Here is a 19413-nt window from a genome sequence, read left to right on the forward strand (position 1 = left end):
GTCCAGCCCCCTGCCTTCACTAGCAGGACCAATTTTTGCCCCAAATCCGTAAGTGGCCTCCTCAAGGATTGAACTCACAACCCTGGGTTTAGCAGGCCAATGCTCAAACCACTGAGCTATCCCTCCCCCGTCATGTATTTAATACCTGCTCCTGTATTTTTCACTTCATGCATCTGATGAAGAGGGTTCTAGCCCACGAAAGCTTATGACCAAATACATTTGTTAGTCTCTGAGGTGCCACAAGGACGCCTCATTGTTTTTATTTATACAAAATGTTGCTCATTTTGAATAGCAGTCGTGTTAGACATCAAAGCCAAATCAGTTGCGGTACATTCATGATATTGGCAGAACCAATGATACTGGACATATAGCATGTGTTACCTGATGTCATCACTGGTGCTACAAGCAAGAGAAATAAACAAAAACAGGATTTGGTTCATTCAGAATTTCAGAACTCCTAGCAGCAGAGTCACTGCTTTTGGAGCTAACTCTAGTCACCTAATTTGAAATCATCAATAACTTCCTTTGAGCTAAAGTTCTCTTACAAAACTGATATGGCAGTGAATTTTGAAATGAACAAACAGCAAGTTTGAATTTAATTCACATTCAAGCCTGTTCTGTACAAGCAGACTAAACTGGTCAGCATACTGACATCTGCTGAGAGAATTTAACTGACATAAAACTAAGAAATGTGAGCACAGAAACACCCTTAGCTTCGCTATAGAAAAAAAAGGGGGGGGGGAGGCGGCAGCTCAGACTGTAGTTATAACAAGAACTGTACAGCTATTAAATATTAATAAATGAAGACACTAATTAGTAAAGCAGCAATGACTAGGTAGCAGTTCTATATTATATGTTCATTCTATTGGAATAAACTAAAATATATGTAAACATCTGCTTTGACACTGGAATTACCCATGTTAAGTAACAAATTCTTTCACTGACAAAATTTGCCAAGAAGCTTATGTTACTCTGTGTTTGTGTATGGGGGAAGGGGCACTGGTAACAGTTTATTTTTAAAAGAAAAACTAAGAAAAATTGTAGTTCACACAAATTTGTTTAGAGCAAAATTTAATTGCAAAACTCATGAACCAGGAAAAAAGTCAAATTAGAAAAAAATAGGGAAAATATATTGACATTTTAAGATGTAATGATTCATGAAATAAGAAAAATGGAAAGCTAATCAAACAACCTTGGTGTCATGCTACATTTACATATCTTCATTATAAAACATGGCAAATAGGAAATTAAATGGGGAAGAAAAAGGAAGGGACCATTTTCATTTTACACATGTTTTTTTGCCATTCTGGCGTAATGATAGAAACATATCTGGCAGACAGACAACCAAAGAAATTCAGTGGAAAACAAGATTAGATTGATTAGTGTGCTCCTCAGAGCAGAACCTATCTTTATTTCAAATTTCCTTCAAAGTCCCTATGAGAGAATTCTGAAATGTGCAAGCTTGGGCATGAGCGTAATTTAAAATAAGCCTATGATGGAAAAGATGGCACTTCTTCGAAAAAACTGAAGCTGGGAGAAAGACTAAGCTGACTTTTTTCTGCCTCCATGAGAATACATTTTAGTACATTCACTTTCAAAAAACAGAATTTATTGGGAATTTTGAGTGACACCATCAATTTGATTTAGAAGCAATTTAGAAACAGTCAGGATTGCAAGTCACACAAAAAAAATATTTTAGTAAATCCAGGAGTTTGGAATAAGCTATTTTAGACCTGCTGGTTCCAGGTGCGGCGGGGAGAAAGACAGACAGAATTTATTTCAGCGCTCAACTACCCTGACAGTTTTTTTTCTAATATCTTGCTGCAATTTAAGCTCATGGCTTCTTGTCCTATTCTCAGAGGTTAAGGAGAATATTTTTTCTCCCTTCTTGTAACAACCTTTTATGTACTTGAAAACTGCTATCATGTCCCCTATCAGTCTTCTCTTCTCCGGACTAAACAAACTCATTTTTTTCAATTTTCTCTCACAGGTCAACCATTTTTGTTGCTCTTCTCTGGACTTTCTCCAATTTGTCCACATCTTTCCTGAAATGTGGCGCCCAAAACTGAATGCAATACTCCAGTTGAGGCCTAATCAGTGCAGAGTAGAGCAGAATTACTTCTCGTGTCTTGCTTACAACACTCCTGTTAATACATCTCAGAATAATGTTTGCTTTCTTTGCAACAGTGTTACACTTTTGACTCATATTTAGCTTGTGATCAATCCACTCTGATCCCCAGATCCCTTTCTGCAGTACTCCTTCCTAGGCAGTCATACCCCTTCCCACCCACCCCCCCCTTTTTTTTTTAAACTGCTGAGGGAAATCTGCACCAAAAATTTTGCAAAACTCTGCATATTTTATTTGTCAAAATAACACAATATAATCACACAATTTTCAAATATTTGCAAATTACAAAAATAACTGAAAATGGTGTGATTATATATTTTGTGTTTATGTGTTAGTTTAACAAATAAAATATGCAGAACTTTGCAGAATTTTAATTTTTTGGCAAAGAATTCCCTCAAGATTACCAGGGCTCTGTGTGGTGCAATTTAGGTGCAGGCAGCTCGGTGGGAGGCTCGGGGGTGTGGGGGAGAATCTGGATGCATGGGGGCTCGGTGCAGGGTTCTGTGTGCAGGGGGAATGAGACTCTGCAGGGGAGTCCAAGTGAAGGTTGTTAAGGCTCAGTAGTGGTGGGGGACTGGGTGGGGTGGAGGGCTCAGGATACAGACAGTTGGGGCTCAGTGGTGGTGGGGGTCCAGGGTTTCTGATGTACGGGGTGAGGCTTAGCGGGGTGTTTGGGGGCTTGGTTGGGGGGGTTCTGGGTACAGGGGGCTTGGTTGGGGATCTGGGTGCATGGGTAGGGGGAGGGGCCACTGTACGGGGAGCTGCTTCCCATCTGCCCAGCCCCCTCAATATCCCCTGTGCAGAGCTTTCTGCAGCCAGGGAAAGTTTCAAGGGGTTGATTTGACCCAGCCCCGACTACTCTGTGCAGTGAAGGGGGAGGAGGAACTCCATTTCTATTCTCCTCTATCTCCCTCCCAACACCGCCCAGCCCCAGCTGCACCCCAGGGCATCCCCATCCCCCGATTTACTTCTCTCCCAGCAGCCCAAACAGAGTGCCTGAGCTGCCAGGATGGGGGAAATGAGCACTGGTGCAGCTTCTCTTTGCTTCCCCACAGAAACCATTTTCTGCAAGGAAGCAAAGGGAATCTGCAGGGGGAGGGGCATTTTTCTGCTGCCCTGCAGTGGCTCAGATTTTCCCCAGGAGTTCCATTTTGTATGTGTGCAACCGACTGTTCCTTCCTAAGTGGAGTACTTTGCATTTGTCCTTATTGAATTTCATCCTATTTACTTCAGACCATTTCTCCAGTTTGTCCAGATCATTTTGAATTTTAATCCTATCCTCCAAAGCACTTGCAACCCCTCCCAGCTTGGTATCATCCGCAAGCTTTACAAGTGTACTTTCTATGCCATTATCTAAATCATTGATGAAGATACTGAACAGCTCTGGACCTAGAACTGATCTCTATGGGACCTCACTTGATATGCCTTTCCAGCTTGACAGTGACCCACTGATTATTACTATCTAGGAACATGTTTTCCTACCAGTTATGCATGCACCTTATAGTAGCTCCATATAAGCTGTATTTCCCTAGCTTGTTTAGAAGGTCATGTGGAACAGTATCAAAAGCCTTACTAAAGTCAATATATACCACATCTACCACTTTTCCCCTATCCACAAGGCTTGTTACCTTGTCAAAGAAAGCTATTAGTTTGGTTTGGCATGATTTGTTCTTGAAAAATGTTACTTATCACCTTATTATCTTATAGGTGTTTGCAAATTGATTGCTTATTATTTGCTCCATTATCTTTCCTGGTACTAAAGTTAAGCTGACTGGTGTGTCATTCCCCAGGTTGTCCTTATTTCCCTTTTTATAGATTGGCATTATACTTGTCCTTTTTCAGTCCTCTGGAATCTTTCCCATCTTCCATGACTTTTCAAAGTCAATCGCTAATGGCTCAGATATCTCCTCAGTCAGCTCCTGGAGTATTCTAGGATATATTTCACCAGGCCCTGGTGATTTGAAGATACCTAACTTGTCTAAATAATTTTTAACTTGTTCTTTCCCTATTTTAGACTCATATCATACCTCATTCTCACTATCATTTACTATGTTAGATGTCCAACTGCTACTAAATCTTTTTGGTGAAAACTGAAAGAAAAGTCATGCATCACTTCTGCCTCCTCTCCTCCCCCCCATCAAGTAATGGGCCTACCCCTGTCCTTGGTCTTCCTCTTGCTTTCTAATGTATTTGTAGAATGTTTTCTTGTTACCCTTTGTTTCTAGAGCTAGTTTAATCTCATTTTGTGCCTTGGCCTTTCTAATTTTGCCCCTACATATTTGTGTTATTTGTTGATATCGTCCTTTGTAATTTGACCTAGTTTCCACTTTTTTGTAGGACTCTTTTTGGAGTTTCAGATCATTGAAGGTCTTCGGGTTAAGCCAGGGTGGTCTCTTGCCATACTTCTTATCTTTCCTATGCAGGGGGACAGTTTACTCTCATGCCCTTAATAATAATAGCAGTGAGTGGCCTCAGTTCAGTTCCCAGTGGACATATATTTATACATCACAAAGGCCACCACAACTTGTAGCCCCAGTAAACTCAATAGGCCAGAGAGATTGAACTACCCATTCATCCTTAAAGATAGGTCTCTCCAGCTCAAGGCTGGGACAGTGTGCGAAAAGTATTGCCACTGACTGTGCAAGTACTATTTCAGTGGTTAAACAGAAGTCCTCAGTCTCCAGTGTCACCTAGCAGCTGTGTTCTTGGGGAACCAGGGCACAGTACCCAGCCTGTCTGACTCCCCTCCCCCCCAAGACCTCTGCTTGAACCAGAACTACTCAGAAAACAGACTTACGAAAAGCAATGAAAAGGCAGTAGGAGACACACCTAAACCCCTGGGATAAGGATGACAGGATTAAGGAAACTCCCCTAGCCTCATTTGCATGGAAGATGGGACAAGGAGACATCTCCATTAGCATACAGAATGGAACAGAGATTCCAAGGCAAGAACTGCACTGAACTCTGGGACCAGAAAAGCAGGGAAACACTACATGATGGAGGAATCTCTGCTCCAGATGTTAATGAACCCACACCTGCACAGACCCAGCTCAGTAGTTATCAAACTAATTCTAGTGATAAATCCTTTATTGGTATCCAAGACGGTGAAGCTCCCTAATTGTATTGTGAGCTCCCTCCAAGGAACACAGCCCATAGCCAGAAATGATCAGCTCCCATTGGCTAGCCTGAACAAAACAACTTTGGTATACTCCCTTGAGCCATCAGTTCACACACAAACAAATCGAGTGTTCTCTCTGGAACCACTGTTTCTCTACAAAAACCCCTACCCATGCTCAAGTAAGTGTTTTGATGCCTGGATCCAAAATCTGCATCAGTTCCATTGGGACTTCATCTTCTCCTGACCGATCATGCTGGGGGCTCTGCCTGTCTCTAGCACTCCAGACCCTCAGTTACCACCACCACCTGAAACCCCTGATTGATTCAAGCTTCATGGAGTGGTGAGAATCCAGTTCTCTCTCTCTCCCTAGTTATAGCCTTCTGACCCTACTTGTGTGATCAATTATAGTTTTCTAAACCTGACTTTTATAATCAAATTTAAGTTAGATTTAATATTATAACTGTTCTGTTTGTTTGGCTCCCGTATGGTTATTACCTGGCAATAAATAATTTTCATGATAAAGCTGGTTGCTTCTCTCTCTTCCCCCCCTTCCCCCCCCCCCCCATGGGTGTTTATTTTGTTTCCTCGTTTGCTTTGTAGCAACACTCTTCTTGTCTAAGCTAAAAGATCCCTGCAGCTCCCAAAAATTCTGTGGGGTTTGCTCATCAAGTGGGTTACTACCAGAACAATTGTAATGTGAAAGTGGGGATAGAGACGTGCTGAACCTGGGACATATGGAGGGTGGCAGCTTGGAGGTGCTGTTCGATCCAGCCTGCTGAATCCAAGGGCCTATGGGGGTGGCAGATTGAAAATGCTGCTCGACCCAGCCTACTGAGTCCAGGGACATAAAAGGCATCAGCTTGGGAGTGCTGAGTAACCTGATCCTCTCAGAGGCATTCTGTTAATGTGTGTGTTTGTCTGATTCTGGGGCTGGAAGAACCCAACCCAGCCCAGGGAACATAGGTCCTGCAGGATAGCTCCGTTGGGAGGGAACTTGCAGCAGGGATAAGTAGAACTCCATATGAGAACACAAGTGACACATGCAGTACATTGATAGAAGTACAGAAACCGCCCTCCCCACTAGAGTAACTCTAATAAATGAGCATACCCCAAAGTAACAGGCAAAGCTGGTAACACCAGGACTGTCAATCCAACACCTTTCATGAGGACTAAGTTAGTGATTTTGTTTCATATTATAGAAGATGACACACACTACTTCAATTGAAAAAGTGAACTCAATTTGCTTGCTGCTACATTTATCATTTGATTTAAGGAGGTAAAAAGAACAAAGCACTCATAAGGAGCAAATGAGGAGATCGCGAAAGTAGCTTAGGTGGAATACACAATTTCAACAATATAACAATATTCTGAAATGCTACAATGCATCTCTGATATTCTGTGTCTTGCAGACTTTCAAAGGGGAGGAGAAAGATGGTTTAGAAAAGAAAGAGGCAATATACTCTTTATTCATTTTTCTCCTAACAACAATGAAAGCCCCTGAGGAAGTAAAGTAATTTTGAACAGTTTAATTTTCAAATAAATTCAGTTCAGACTGGATAGTACTCAAGTCAGTATTTTATATATTTACTGCACATGTGCTACTCAAATGCTTTTGTTAAAGAGCTTCTGCAAATGGTCAGATAAGAGTAATACTTACTGGTAATGAACCCATGATGGACCAAGCGTCTTCTTAAACTGAGTAAGTCCCACAATATCAATGTAAATGAGTTCTACCACTTTATCTCCCTGGGTGGGGCAGCCAGATCTGTTACCTACAACTTTCTTCATAATCCTATCAAAAAAAAAAAAAAAAAAAAAAGGAGGGAGGGAGAAATATTTCAGCACCTTTCTGCATTCATGCGATATGCAATTTGTATTGATAATCCAATTACATTAAAAAAATCACATTGGTCAATTATTCTAATTTTGCAAAGACATTAACTGAATATGTGCAATTTTAATCTTACTGCTGAAAGCCAGCAAAACATTCTAAAAAGTTTACTGCAAAATGGATTAAGTACAGTAAAATAGATACTTCTTACAGTAGACTCTTGTCACTGAGCATTTTCTCTAGTCTAAACAGAGGTACAAATATAACCTGAGCAGCAATTTTCATAAAGCAAATGCGATATACTGAAGCAATTTGGATATCACTTCTAGTATTTTATTAACTGTTTTATTATATCAGAATTCACTATAATATGGTTTCATTGTATATATTGTAAAAATGAAAGCTACAGAAAAAAGGACAAATGCCCAGTCTTAAACCGGTGCATTATAAAAAGCATTAAAGCAGGACGAAGTGTCACTGAGACTAAAAATGAAAGTTACTTTATTCTACAAGAGACTAATGTAAATTTAACTGAAACATGAGCATTTTCAGAGCACTTAACTGCATCAAAATTCATTTATTTAAGACTAAATAGCTGGATGCGGAGTGGGGATTTAAGCTAAAGGACATGGAATAAGAATAGTCAGTAATGTATCTTGCTGCAGATGTTTAAATCACCTGTAATGGTAAAAAATTAAGCTGCTTAGTTTGAATTTTCCAGCATTAATTTACGAAATCTCAGGAGGCTGCAGCTACAATGAAAACATATTATCCTTTTCACAGCGCATATATTTAGCTCATGAAAATAATCTTCTTATCTCCTGTTTAGTGAATTATCACTTTCATTTTCCTCTTCAAGAAATTATAGACAGTACTAATAGAGGCTTCAGGAGTTTACAATTTCTTTTTTGTATTCTAGTTTCAAAATTGAAAATAATCTTCTTACTCCTTGAGCTCTGCCAGTGAAGATGAAATCCTAATGTCATGGCCCAGTAAGTAGAGAGATGTAATTAAATCACTCCATTGGACTAATTCACCAAGTGGGCCACCACTAAATGCATTCTCTGCGATCTTGAATCCAGATTCCTTTGTTAAAAGTCCCAAATGAACAAGGATCTGAAAAAGAAAGCCACATGTAAGCAGTAACAACATTAATTCTGCAACTAATTAACCCATGTACTTTATGTTGGTTCCTTCTTGCTCTCTCCACATTCCAACTCAAACACATTTGTTTTTTTAGCCAATTTAATCAAAGAACTATTACATTTCTCAATAGCCCTGCCACTCTACTAATTGCAATAGTACTACTTCATTGCTTTAGACCATTTTTACAAACCACTGGAGTGCCTTTTTTAATCTTTTACATCCTCAGGTATGATCTAAACAATATGATTACACAACAAGAAAATGCATTAAAAATGAGGGGAAGCAGACTGAGATGGAGAAAAAATATGATTCTATATATAAAAAGGCGTTTGCCTTTTTGTCCCAATAAAGTTTGAGATAAAAAAGATTATAACAAGGAAAACAGAAAATAAAATATTACAATTAACTCACATTTTATACAATATGTGAAGATAGCAGTTTCATCATTCAAACACTGGAATGTTAAGTAATTTCCATTAAAAATTAAAGGAGTCTGAAGACTAATAAGACAAGATTAATTGCAGGACATGACAGTAGTTCTTCTGCTCTTGGAGGACCATATTTTCTCATTAGGTGCCTGCACTAGCTCGACACTCCAGCTGAGAAGGAAACAACATGTTTCTCTCTGAGGCTACTTCACAGGACTGTACACACAAACCACTCTGGACTGCACAAGAGTGACAAGGGTGCTCCCCCACCCCAATGGAGGGAATTTTTCTCTGCAGCTCTCCAGATCCTTTATGACCTTTGTAAATAAGCACTTCAACCTGTATCATAACTGAGCACCAAGCGCTGTTAAGAACTATCATCCTACTTTGATGAGAAGATCATCTTGGCACATTCTCTAATAGCATGGATCTGCACCACCAATCCCTACCAACCAATAGCCCAGCTGCATTCCCACAGTTTAAACAGTTCACTCAAGAAGTTCTGGATACCCTAAGAATCTCGACCCAAGATAGTTATGAACAACTGGTACCATTCCTGACCAAAACAGTCAACATCTCAGAGAAGGAATCTTCCCTTCTTCCTTCAAACACAAAATAGTTAGACCAAAACTGAGCAAACTCAGGAGACATAGCCAACTATCACCCTATGTCAAACTTCCCATTTATCTTCATAGAGAAGTTAGCTAAAGGCCAACTACAAGATCGACTAATTGAAACTAATATTCTGGACCTGGAACAACCTGGCTTCAGGCCAGGACATGGAATTAAAATCATTTCAGTGGCACTCATGAATGGTCTTCTGTTAGTTGATTGAGGGCAACATCCATTCTAATCTTCCGGGTCATCTCCACAACATTTGACACAGTCGATTATGAAATACTGTTGTCTTGTCTGTGAGAGATGGCAGGAATCCAGGGCAATACATTGATATGGTCCGAGTCCTTCCTGGAGGGATGCACCCAACAAATAGGAATGGAAAACTGCATGTCATCCCACAAGGATGAGTTCCCTCTCTGGCCCTTTTCAACCACATACAACCACTAGGTGAACTGGTCAGACAACACTGACTCAAGTACCAGCAAAATGAAGATGACACACAGCCCTACCTATCCTTCACCACGCACGACCACAGCACTATCACCAAGTTTGGCTCAGAGATTAAGAGAAGTTGGCTGAAGCTGAACCTGAGCAGAAGTGATACTAGTTGACAGAGGAAAGCATTTTGACGAATTGCAGACAAGTTCAAGTCTCTTTTGGTCTGCAATTGGTCAATTCAGTTTTTACTTTAGGAGTCCTCTTGGATATCTCACTGATAAACTCTCACATAGCAGGAATGCTTTCTATCATCTCTGATTAGCTAAAAGTCTCAATTCCATCCTGACAGATGATGACCTGGCCTCAGTTATTTATGTCAATCACCTCTCAGTTGGACTGCACAAATGTAATACACCTGGGCATGAAGCCTTCATTGCTTAAGAAATGCCAACTAGTATAAATTGCTGTAGAACGTCTCCTCAGCAACGCATCAGACCTGTCCACTGTTCTCAACACTGATTTCCCAGAGAATTTCAAATCACATTCAAGATCTCAGTCCTTATCTTCACGGCAATCCATAGCCTGGGCCCAGCATATCTAAAAGTCCATCCATCTAAAGCTCTGGGATGAAGACAGTGGTTGATTGCACCAGAGGAGTGGAGTTATCTATAATAAGGGAAAATCTTGTCTCTGTGGACCAGTTTGAAACTGTGGCACAAACTCCCCCAATAACTAAAGACCATCACAACCCCCCACCACACACCTTTTTGCTCCAAGTATAAGGCATATTCTTTTGATTCTGCTTTCTCTAACACAAACACATAGCAACCCTGTATATTTAAAAAAATCCCACACCTTCCCTAACCCCTCTCCCCCAAAACCTGACCACACAAAATAATCTACTAGCCCTGCTGAGATCTTCTTGGAAACAGGAGTAAGAACAAATAAGAGAGTAAGTAATTTTTACCTCTTCCCCCTCAAGCACTGCTTAGATGACAAGCACACTTTCCAAAAGCTGTTATGATTTCAACTGCCAGAAGCAGTTAATAAAAAACTCACTTTTTTTCGTTTTCTTTTCTCCAGGTTTTGCTTTTCTGCAAGTGACTTAATTGCTTCAATCCAAGCATCAGCCATTCGTCTGATGCGCAACATCATCCATCGGAATTCTTCATGCCTTGACATCATTTTGTAGAGGAGATCAAAGTTGGTATGAATTTCAGCCTTCAATTAAACATTAAGTAATAAAATCAGAACTTCATACAGTGTAATTTTCTTCAGTGACAATCTGTCACACTTAAACACTCTGTGCTTCACATCCCCCATCTGTAAAATGAAGAAAAATATACCACCTATCTCACAGGTGGTTAAGGCTTTAATTAACACTTATAAAGTCTATAGAGACCTTTGGCTGGAAATCACTATCACTACAGAAGTGTCAGATATTTTTATTACTACCTTATAGCCTGGAAAAATACCAAAGTCACGAATTTATGCAGAGCTCAGAAAGGATTTTTATTTGTACAGTATTGTAGTTCTGTTTTTGATTATGTGATTACAAAGTGAGCCTAAGTGGCTCTACCTCAGATAATCTATGATTAAAATGCACTAGAAACAAAAGAGAAGTAGCCCCAAGGTACTATAATTATTTGTCATGAATGACCAAAGAAAGAAAAAGTTAGCCATGACAACATTAAGAAAGCAGCCTTAACTGGAAACAGTCCTTCTGCTAGAACAGATTAATCTAAGAACAACTAATTCTGCAGAATGGAGGCATCCTATATCCACTGTCAGGTTAACAATGTTCATATATAGGCCATCAATTACCTTAATATATACAGGTGCTTTACAATCAGATGATAATGGTTATAGCTCTGGAGCCAGTAGCGTAGCTAGCGGGGTTCAGTGGAAGCAGCAGTGGCAGCAACACGGCCGGAGGAGCCGTGGGGCGGCAGCGGCAGGCTGGCGCGGAAGCGGCACCTGCCGGCCGGCGCTCCCAGCAGCACAGCCGGAGGAGCCGTGGGGCTGCAGGCACGCAAGCGGCGCCTGCCGGCTGGCTCTGGCAACAGCACAGCCGGAGGAGCCATGCGGGGGCAGCAGACGCGGCCGGAGGAACGAGGGGGCCAGCTCCTCGGCTCAGCGGCCAAGCGCTCCCCGCCCCTTGCTAATGCGGAGGGCAGGGGGAGGCAAAAGGGCCCCTGTGCCTTTAAGGCCGCCTGGCTGGCGAGCCCTGCGTGGAGCGCGCCGAGCGCTGGGAGGAGGCCGGGGACAGGCGGTGGCGCAGGAGGGAAGGTGAGTGGGGTGTGTGTGTCCGGTCGGGGGGCGTGGCCAGAGGAGGAGCCAAGGGAGGGCGCCTTTTTTATGTTTGCTCCCCCTGCACTGAAAACCTGGCTATGCCACTGTCTGGAGCATCTGAAGAAAAACCAAATTTTAGGAAGAATCAAAATGCTGACACAAAACTAAAATACAGTCAAGTGTATGAGCCATTTGCTGAGACTCTGGCCCTTGATACATTGTTGCTATGACTAGAGAAAGCTTGCAGTGCATAAATCCATCAATGTTTTTTTAAATGGACAGTTTACACCGATTCCGAATGGCCACAGAAGATAGTCAGCACCTTTTTAACTTTATCCAGCAATATGAAGCCCTCAATTTTACAAAGATTTGTATACGTGCTTAAACTTTATGCACTGCAAAAGCCCCATTAACTTAAATGGGACTACTCAGTGCACAAGTCTTTGTATGACTTGGACCCACAATTGTAACTTAATGCAATAATGGAGGAAAACTGCGTGAAACGCTGTTCACATGACCGAGTGTGTAGCCTCACTGGTAACTTTCTCCAAAGCAGTAGTTTGCATGGAAAGGAGGAATATGACTGGAGGACTCTAGTGTTAATATTCTTATTGGCATTTACATGGGTATAAGCTTCCAATTTTTGTCTGTGGTCTGATTCACAAACTGCTTCCTTGCCTATACAGTAAGTGACAAGCTGAACAATGAAAATGAATCTGTTGGACAATTTCACTGAACATTTAAATAGGTTTTAAGGCACAGCCAAAATCACCACTGCTCTCACCATTGCTTTTTGATCAGTTTCTTCATCAGGATTTTTTGCTCTCCAAGGTAAATGAGGACACCAGTTTTCAACCTGCAAAAATAATGGATGGAAAAGTTCTTTTATTCTGCTTTCAACACATGCAACTTTATCAAATTCTCTTATATTTCATTTGTGTTCTACTTCTCTACAGCTTGATTGATGAATATGAAGTCAGCCTAAAACAAAGCCATTTGCTGTTATGATGTGTCTTCCCAGGAAAAAGACATCAAAGATGCTTTGCAGTATAAATGGACACCAGGGAAAAACTTAAGATATAGAAAAAACTATACTCATACCTTAAATATAGTTTATAGAAGGTCATTTTCAATAGCTAGTTGCTTTTTATTAGGGAAAAAAGGAATAATAATAAAATAGTTTGGAATGTGTTACCCAGTTCTAAGGACATGGCTATAAAACCTATAGGGATGGATTTAAAAATAGGGTCAAGTATTCTACCCTGTACGTTTGAGTTCAGTGACCCCAACTTTCATATTGATAACCCTGTTGATCCCTTAGCTGCAAGTATCCTTGCCCTCATCTCTTCATTTGCTGTGCAGCCCTGATTCAACTCTCCTGCTAGTCAAAGATCATTCACTTGGCTTGGTCTTCACCAGTCACTGTGCTCTCTTTTTCTCTGATTTCTCTGTTGCTGAGTTCTCTCTCTCTGACAATCACCCACTCTCTTTATCGTCATCCATCAACCCCTCCCACAACACAGTCACATGACCTTTCCATGACTTCCAATCCCTCAGCATTGATCACTATTTGTCTGCTCTCAGCCTTCGTTCCCCACCGTCCCTTACCTTCCTTCCAATGATATGGTTGTTGATGCTTTCCATGCTTCACTCTCCTCCACCCTTAACTCTTTTGCCTCTCCCCCATTGCAAAGTACGCCCTGCCAAGTGCCAACCCCCATTCCTGCCCCCGCCCCCCACATCCACTTCCTCCAGTCCTGCTGTCATAATGCAGAGCATCACGGGTGGAAATCCTGTGATCAGACTGACTTCCTCAACTATAACTGTGTTCCTTCCTCCTTTGGTTCTGACACCCTCCTGGCTAAAAATATCACTTCTCTAGCTTAATTAAATCCCTCACTCATGGTAACAGACACTTTTAACTCATTCCTCAAACTTTCCCTTGCTCCTGCCTCCACTTCCCTCTCCGCACAGGATCTTGCTGACTTCTTCCAAGAGAAATTTGACAAAACAGGATGTGGCCCACCTTCCTTTGCCCCTCCCTACCTTCCTGCAACAACATCTTCTTCCTTCCATCACAGATACAGAAGTTTATCTGCTATCCTCCTCAAATCCCTCCACTTGCCCCACTGACCCCATTCCATCTCCCATGAACCCATCCCTCATCCCCTCCCTTACTTTTCTCCTTAACCTCTCCCACTCCTCTGGCTCTTTCTGTTCACAATACAATCATGCTTTAGTCTCTCCCATGTTAAAATCATCCCACCTTAGACAGCGCTTACTTCTCCAGCCACCACCACCCCATCTCCCTTCTCCTCTTCATTTATAAACTCACTGACTGCACTGTCTACAATTGCTGTGTGGAATTCTCCTCCTCCTGAACCATCCTGTACCCTCTTTAACCTGGCTTCCACCCCTTGCACTCACTGAGACCGTCCTGCCCTTAGGCACTGACTTCCCCTCTGTCCTGTGGGTGCTCAACCCCCCGGCCGCCCCTGTGCCACCATCATCGCCCTGCTCCAATTCCACCCTCTTCCTCCAAGTCCCTGCCCGTGCCCCGCCTCTTTACTGCCTCCTCCCCCGAGTGCGCCACATCCCCACTCCTCCCCCTCCCTCCCGGAAAGTCCTAAGCGCTGCTAAACAGCCGTTTAGTGACGGGCGGGAAGTGCTGGGGAAAGTGGGGATGCCGCAATCGGAGGAGGAGGAGGAGGGGGTGGGGTGGGGGGAGCTTGGCTGCTGGTGGTTGCGGCGCACCCGCCAATTTTTCCCCATGGGTGTTTCAGCCCCGCAGCACCCACGGCGTCAGCACCTATGGCCTTGCCATAGTCTCTAATGACCTCTTCCTAGCCAAAGGTCAGATCCGGTACTCCATCCTCAGCCATCTTCCTCTTGAAATCTTATCCTTCCCCTTGGCTTCTGTGACTCTTTCATTTCTTGATTTTCCTCCTACCTCTCCAATTACTCCTTCATCATGTCCTTTGCAGGATACTTCTCGTCTCTCTGTGAGGATTCCACAGAGCTTTATCCTTGGGACCTTATGAATAAAGATCAAAGGACTGTTTCGATATTATTGGGATTGCAAAGAGTTACAAGGGATCTTTCCACTGAAGAGGCAAGAGGACAGCGTGACTTGTATCATGAATGGATGGATGACCACGGCCAAGCCTGGCTGTAATATGCTGGGGGGTATTTTGGGTGAGATTTTGCTTTATATGACTTAATACCTAGTTAGATGCTGGAAAGCATGTTGTGATTTTATTTTCTATTTAACCCTTTGTTTCCATTAATTTGAAAAAGCAATGGGGATCCAAATACAGGCCCCAGTCTGTCCAGGTTAACGAAGCTACCCTTGAGACAGAAATTTGATTGAGGACCTAGAGAGGTCTGAGATGAAGATGATGCCTAAGTGACAGGCCAGAGGGTAGCGTTGTTCACAGTGATCAAGAAAGAAGGTGGTAGGGAGAATTTGGAGGTGAAAATTAAGAGCTCAGTTTTAGCCATACGGAGCGTGAGCTGACTGCTAAACACTCCTCTGTCACCAATGAAGTCTCTGACTCAAGGGTAACCGCATTAACCTGGAGACAGTGGGGCCTGTATTTGGATCCCCATATAACAATGAAGGAGAGAGGAAGCCTGTACTTTGATTCTAGGGAGAGAGATGAAAGCTGACACAGTCAAACCAGCCAGTCAGGAAGACTATATTAGTGGTTGCATGTTGACAGACTTGCGGAGTGCCAGGCACGGGTGTGAGAGACAAGAAGGAGGGTGTTTGTAATAGCAAAGGTGAGAGATGACAAAACAAGGATCAAGGTTTTGGAAGCTGGAACAGAGAGAAAGGGATGAATTTTGGAGATAATTAAAGAACCATTGGGATTTAGCTTTGGCCAGAATATGCAGGAAAGAGGGAGAGCGGGATCAAAAGTAACACCAAGATCGTAGGCCTTGTTTTGCAGACTGACATTAACAAATCCCACCACTGACCCAAGCCAAAACTCATCCAGCAGAAAATCATTTTTAGAACTTGGTGAATACTGGCAACAGAGCAAAGGAAGCAGGATTGCGCACACACTAGGTATTCAGCAGCAGAGAACTGAAATTTTCTGTTAATGCTCTAGAAACACCCAGTAAGCAAGTAAACATTACCCTCTGCAATTCAGAAAGTGGCACCAGACAATTTTCCCATATTAGAGAACCTTGCCCCTCAGTTCAAAGGGCTGTAGGTGCCATCTTTATGGTGGGAGAGAGAAATCAGGCCACATTCAAAGTTTTAAGTTGACATGCTGAGCTCTGGGAAAAGAAAGGAGTCCACAAGAATGTACAGCTTTCTACTGCAGAAATCAAAAATACATGAGCTGCTGTTCCCTATATATGGGCCTTAACACGCTGTTGACTTTTACTAGCCCTGCCTATAGGAAATATGTAGAATCAATATTTTTTTCATCATTTGGGACATCAGTAATTACATTAAGAATGTTTGGGTAGTACAGGGAGATCTGAGCCCTGAAACATCAATATGTTAGAGGCTTATTTTTCCCTAAAAGAAAACACAAGTTACTAGAAGAACTAGATTAATATGGTGCAAATGGAAAAAAGTTTGAATATTATGTCATTGGCCATTTCCTCACAAGCAAATTCCTCTCTGTTGTGTCACGTGAACCCAATGATACTATATGACATACCGACTGCTCTTGCTACATCTTCTTCTGGTGATGGATTAAAAAAAACTCTGCTGTGCACATTGGTGACCTGTGTTAATGCATGCAGAATGGCATGCAGCTCATCATTTCTGCGGGATCTCTGGGGCTCTGACACAGAGCGGCTGTGCTCTCTGGTTCTCTAGTACACTAGCCCCATATTCTAGGCAGGACTGACTATTTTTAGACAAAACATAGGAAGGGAATGACCCAGGGGGTCATTCCCATTTTTGCCTATGCGCCCCCGGCCGACCTCAGCGAGGCCAGCCAGGAGCACCCATGACAGCAGCAGACGGTACAGAACGACTGATAACCGTCATCTCATCGCCAATTTACAATGGCATGGTAGACGGTACAATATGACTGGTAACCATCTCTGCTATCTTGCAAAGGCAAATGAATGCTGCTGTGTAGCAGTGCAGTACCGCGTCTGTCAGCAGCATCCAGTACACATACGGTGACAGTGACAAAAGGCAAAACGGGCTCCATGATTGCCATGCTATGGCGTCTGCCAGGGCAATCCAGGGAAAAAGAGCGCGAAATGATTGTCTGCAGTTGCTTTCCTGGAGGAAGGATTGAGTGACGACATTTACCCAGAATCACCCGCGACACTGTTTTCGCATTGGGATCTCAACCCAGAATTCCAATGGGCAGGGGAGACTACGGGAACTATGGGATAGCTACCCACAGTGCAACGCTCTGGAAATCGACACTAGCCTCGGTACATGGACGCACACCGCCGAATTAATGTGCTTAGTGTGGCCGCATGCACTCGACTTTATACAATCTGTTTTACAAAACCGGTTTATGTAAAATCGGAATAATCCCGTAGTGTAGACGTACCCTAAGTATGCCCTGACCAATCTCCATTTCAGAAGTTGGAAATAATTGTGTTCAACATTTGGCCAATTATGACTATCCACTGTAAGGAGTATTCAGCTCCCCTTAGCAATCGCAGATGGCAAGCTAATAAAGTAGAATTAAATGTACAACTCATACAGCCAGATATGGAGCACCCTGCGGAAAAAGCCATTTTCTGGACGTGGCTGTTACAGACCTTAATAGCTCTGGATCCCTTTTAAAAAGGAGACAGCAGCAGCTGAAAGCATATGGTCCACGACTGAGCTACTGTATGATTCTGTTGCACACATTTATGGTAATTGCAGCCTTTCCCATTTTCTTGATCAGCATTTGTATTTTGATCTTTTAACTGACTGGAGAAGAAAGTGCTAAGAATGGAGAAGTAGTGGTGTATGTCTAGTATGTGAATGGAAAAACAAATCCTCTTGTACAAAATTGTACTTTAAAGTCACCCATTACGACAGTATTTGAGAGACTCACAATCGTTAATGTATTTATTCTCAGCACCCGTGATGCAGGAAAGTGCTATTATCCCCACTGAACAGAGAACTGAACTGAGGCACAGAAAGGCTAAGTGACTTGCTCTAAAAATCACCTGCCACAAATTAGCCTTAGGGAAAGTTTAATTTCTTCAGAAATTGCAACACAAATGTTCCTCTCCGATGGCCCCACAACACGTAGCCACATTACCTACCATGAGAGCGTCTTTATAAATATCTGCCCTTCAAAAAAGTTCAAAAAGTACTTCTTAGAATACTTTGCACACCAGTGGTGCAGCTAGGATGGGAAAGGTGGGTAGGCCACGGCTTTCAGGTGGGTGGGAGGGGTGGAAGGAAGGATCGAGAGAGGGGGCAGGAGGGATCCAATGCCCTGGGGAGGGCGATAGGAGGGATGGGGGGGCGCCTTCTCCCTACCCCCTCCAACCAGCTCTTACCGCTCAGCAGGCACCTGAAGAGAAGGCTGCCTAGGGTACACAGGCTGCGGGGTGCACCTGTAGGGCGGAGGGGGACCCCGGCGGGGCTCGAGCTCCGCCCACCCCTCCCGCCTCCGGCTCGGTGTCTGTTACCCCAGCCACGTGGCACATCTCTCTCGCCAGTGCCATGTACTACTGCCTCGGTATCCGACCCCACCACTAGGGGCTGGAGACTGGGGCAACAGAATATGGTGCTGGCAGAAGAGGGATGCACCATGTGGCTGAGCTGACGGACACCGAGCTGGGGGTGGGAGTCCCAGCCCATGGATTCGGAAGGCTCCGGCATACCCAAGCCCACCATGGCTATGCCCCTGTTGCACAGATGAGTGGTCCACCTTAGATGCCCATTACGATAGCATCTGGGCATCTAACATTTGTTAACATTTATCCTCAACACCCCTGTGAGGTAAACAAGAACTATTCCCATTTTACAGATGGGAAACTGAGGCAGAGAGCAACTAAGGAAATTTTGGTGGTTCAAGGAATCCAAGGCTAATATGCTCAAACTACTGAATCATCCTTCGTCTCCATTATATAGTGAATATGGTTATCACCTTCTAGTGGTCAATGGCCCACTAAAGGAGTGTCAGATGTGCTTTAGGCACAAAGTGTTACAGAAATCCAGTGAAGTTATGGCCTATTATTTTCTTCCTACAAGTCTCAGACTGAAATGTACTTAACCAAGTTTGTCTGAGTAAAGGCGTACTTTTCATGATGCTGTTTTGAAATTACCTAAAGCTGGGAAGAAATACAAATCACCTCACTCACCTCAAAGCTATTGGCTGACTTCCAAATGAAGCAAAAAGGCTGCTTCAGAGATGGCATTAGTGCCCCCCCAGGGAAGCTAGTAAGCAGGTGAAGATTAAAGAGGGCTGCATGAAATAAA

The 19413-nt window shown here is 43.0% G+C and overlaps 1 protein-coding gene across 3 annotated transcripts in view; it reads right to left on the bottom strand.

Moving 5' to 3' along the window:
* The window catches only part of MGAT5 (alpha-1,6-mannosylglycoprotein 6-beta-N-acetylglucosaminyltransferase), a 235215-nt gene that overhangs the window by 74043 nt on the left and 141759 nt on the right, over positions 1-19413 (bottom strand). For all 3 annotated transcript variants that reach the window (XM_039494729.1, XM_039494731.1, XM_039494730.1), the window contains exons 6-9: positions 12784-12855; positions 10767-10928; positions 8024-8193; positions 6904-7038 (exon numbers count right to left, since the gene is read on the bottom strand). In XM_039494729.1, coding sequence (XP_039350663.1) covers positions 6904-7038; positions 8024-8193; positions 10767-10928; positions 12784-12855 — 539 coding nt within the window. The remainder of the gene's footprint in view (positions 1-6903; positions 7039-8023; positions 8194-10766; positions 10929-12783; positions 12856-19413) is intronic.

Source organism: Mauremys reevesii, linkage group 11 (assembly GCF_016161935.1).
Source record: "Mauremys reevesii isolate NIE-2019 linkage group 11, ASM1616193v1, whole genome shotgun sequence".
In the NCBI taxonomy this organism is placed as follows: domain Eukaryota; kingdom Metazoa; phylum Chordata; order Testudines; family Geoemydidae; genus Mauremys; species Mauremys reevesii.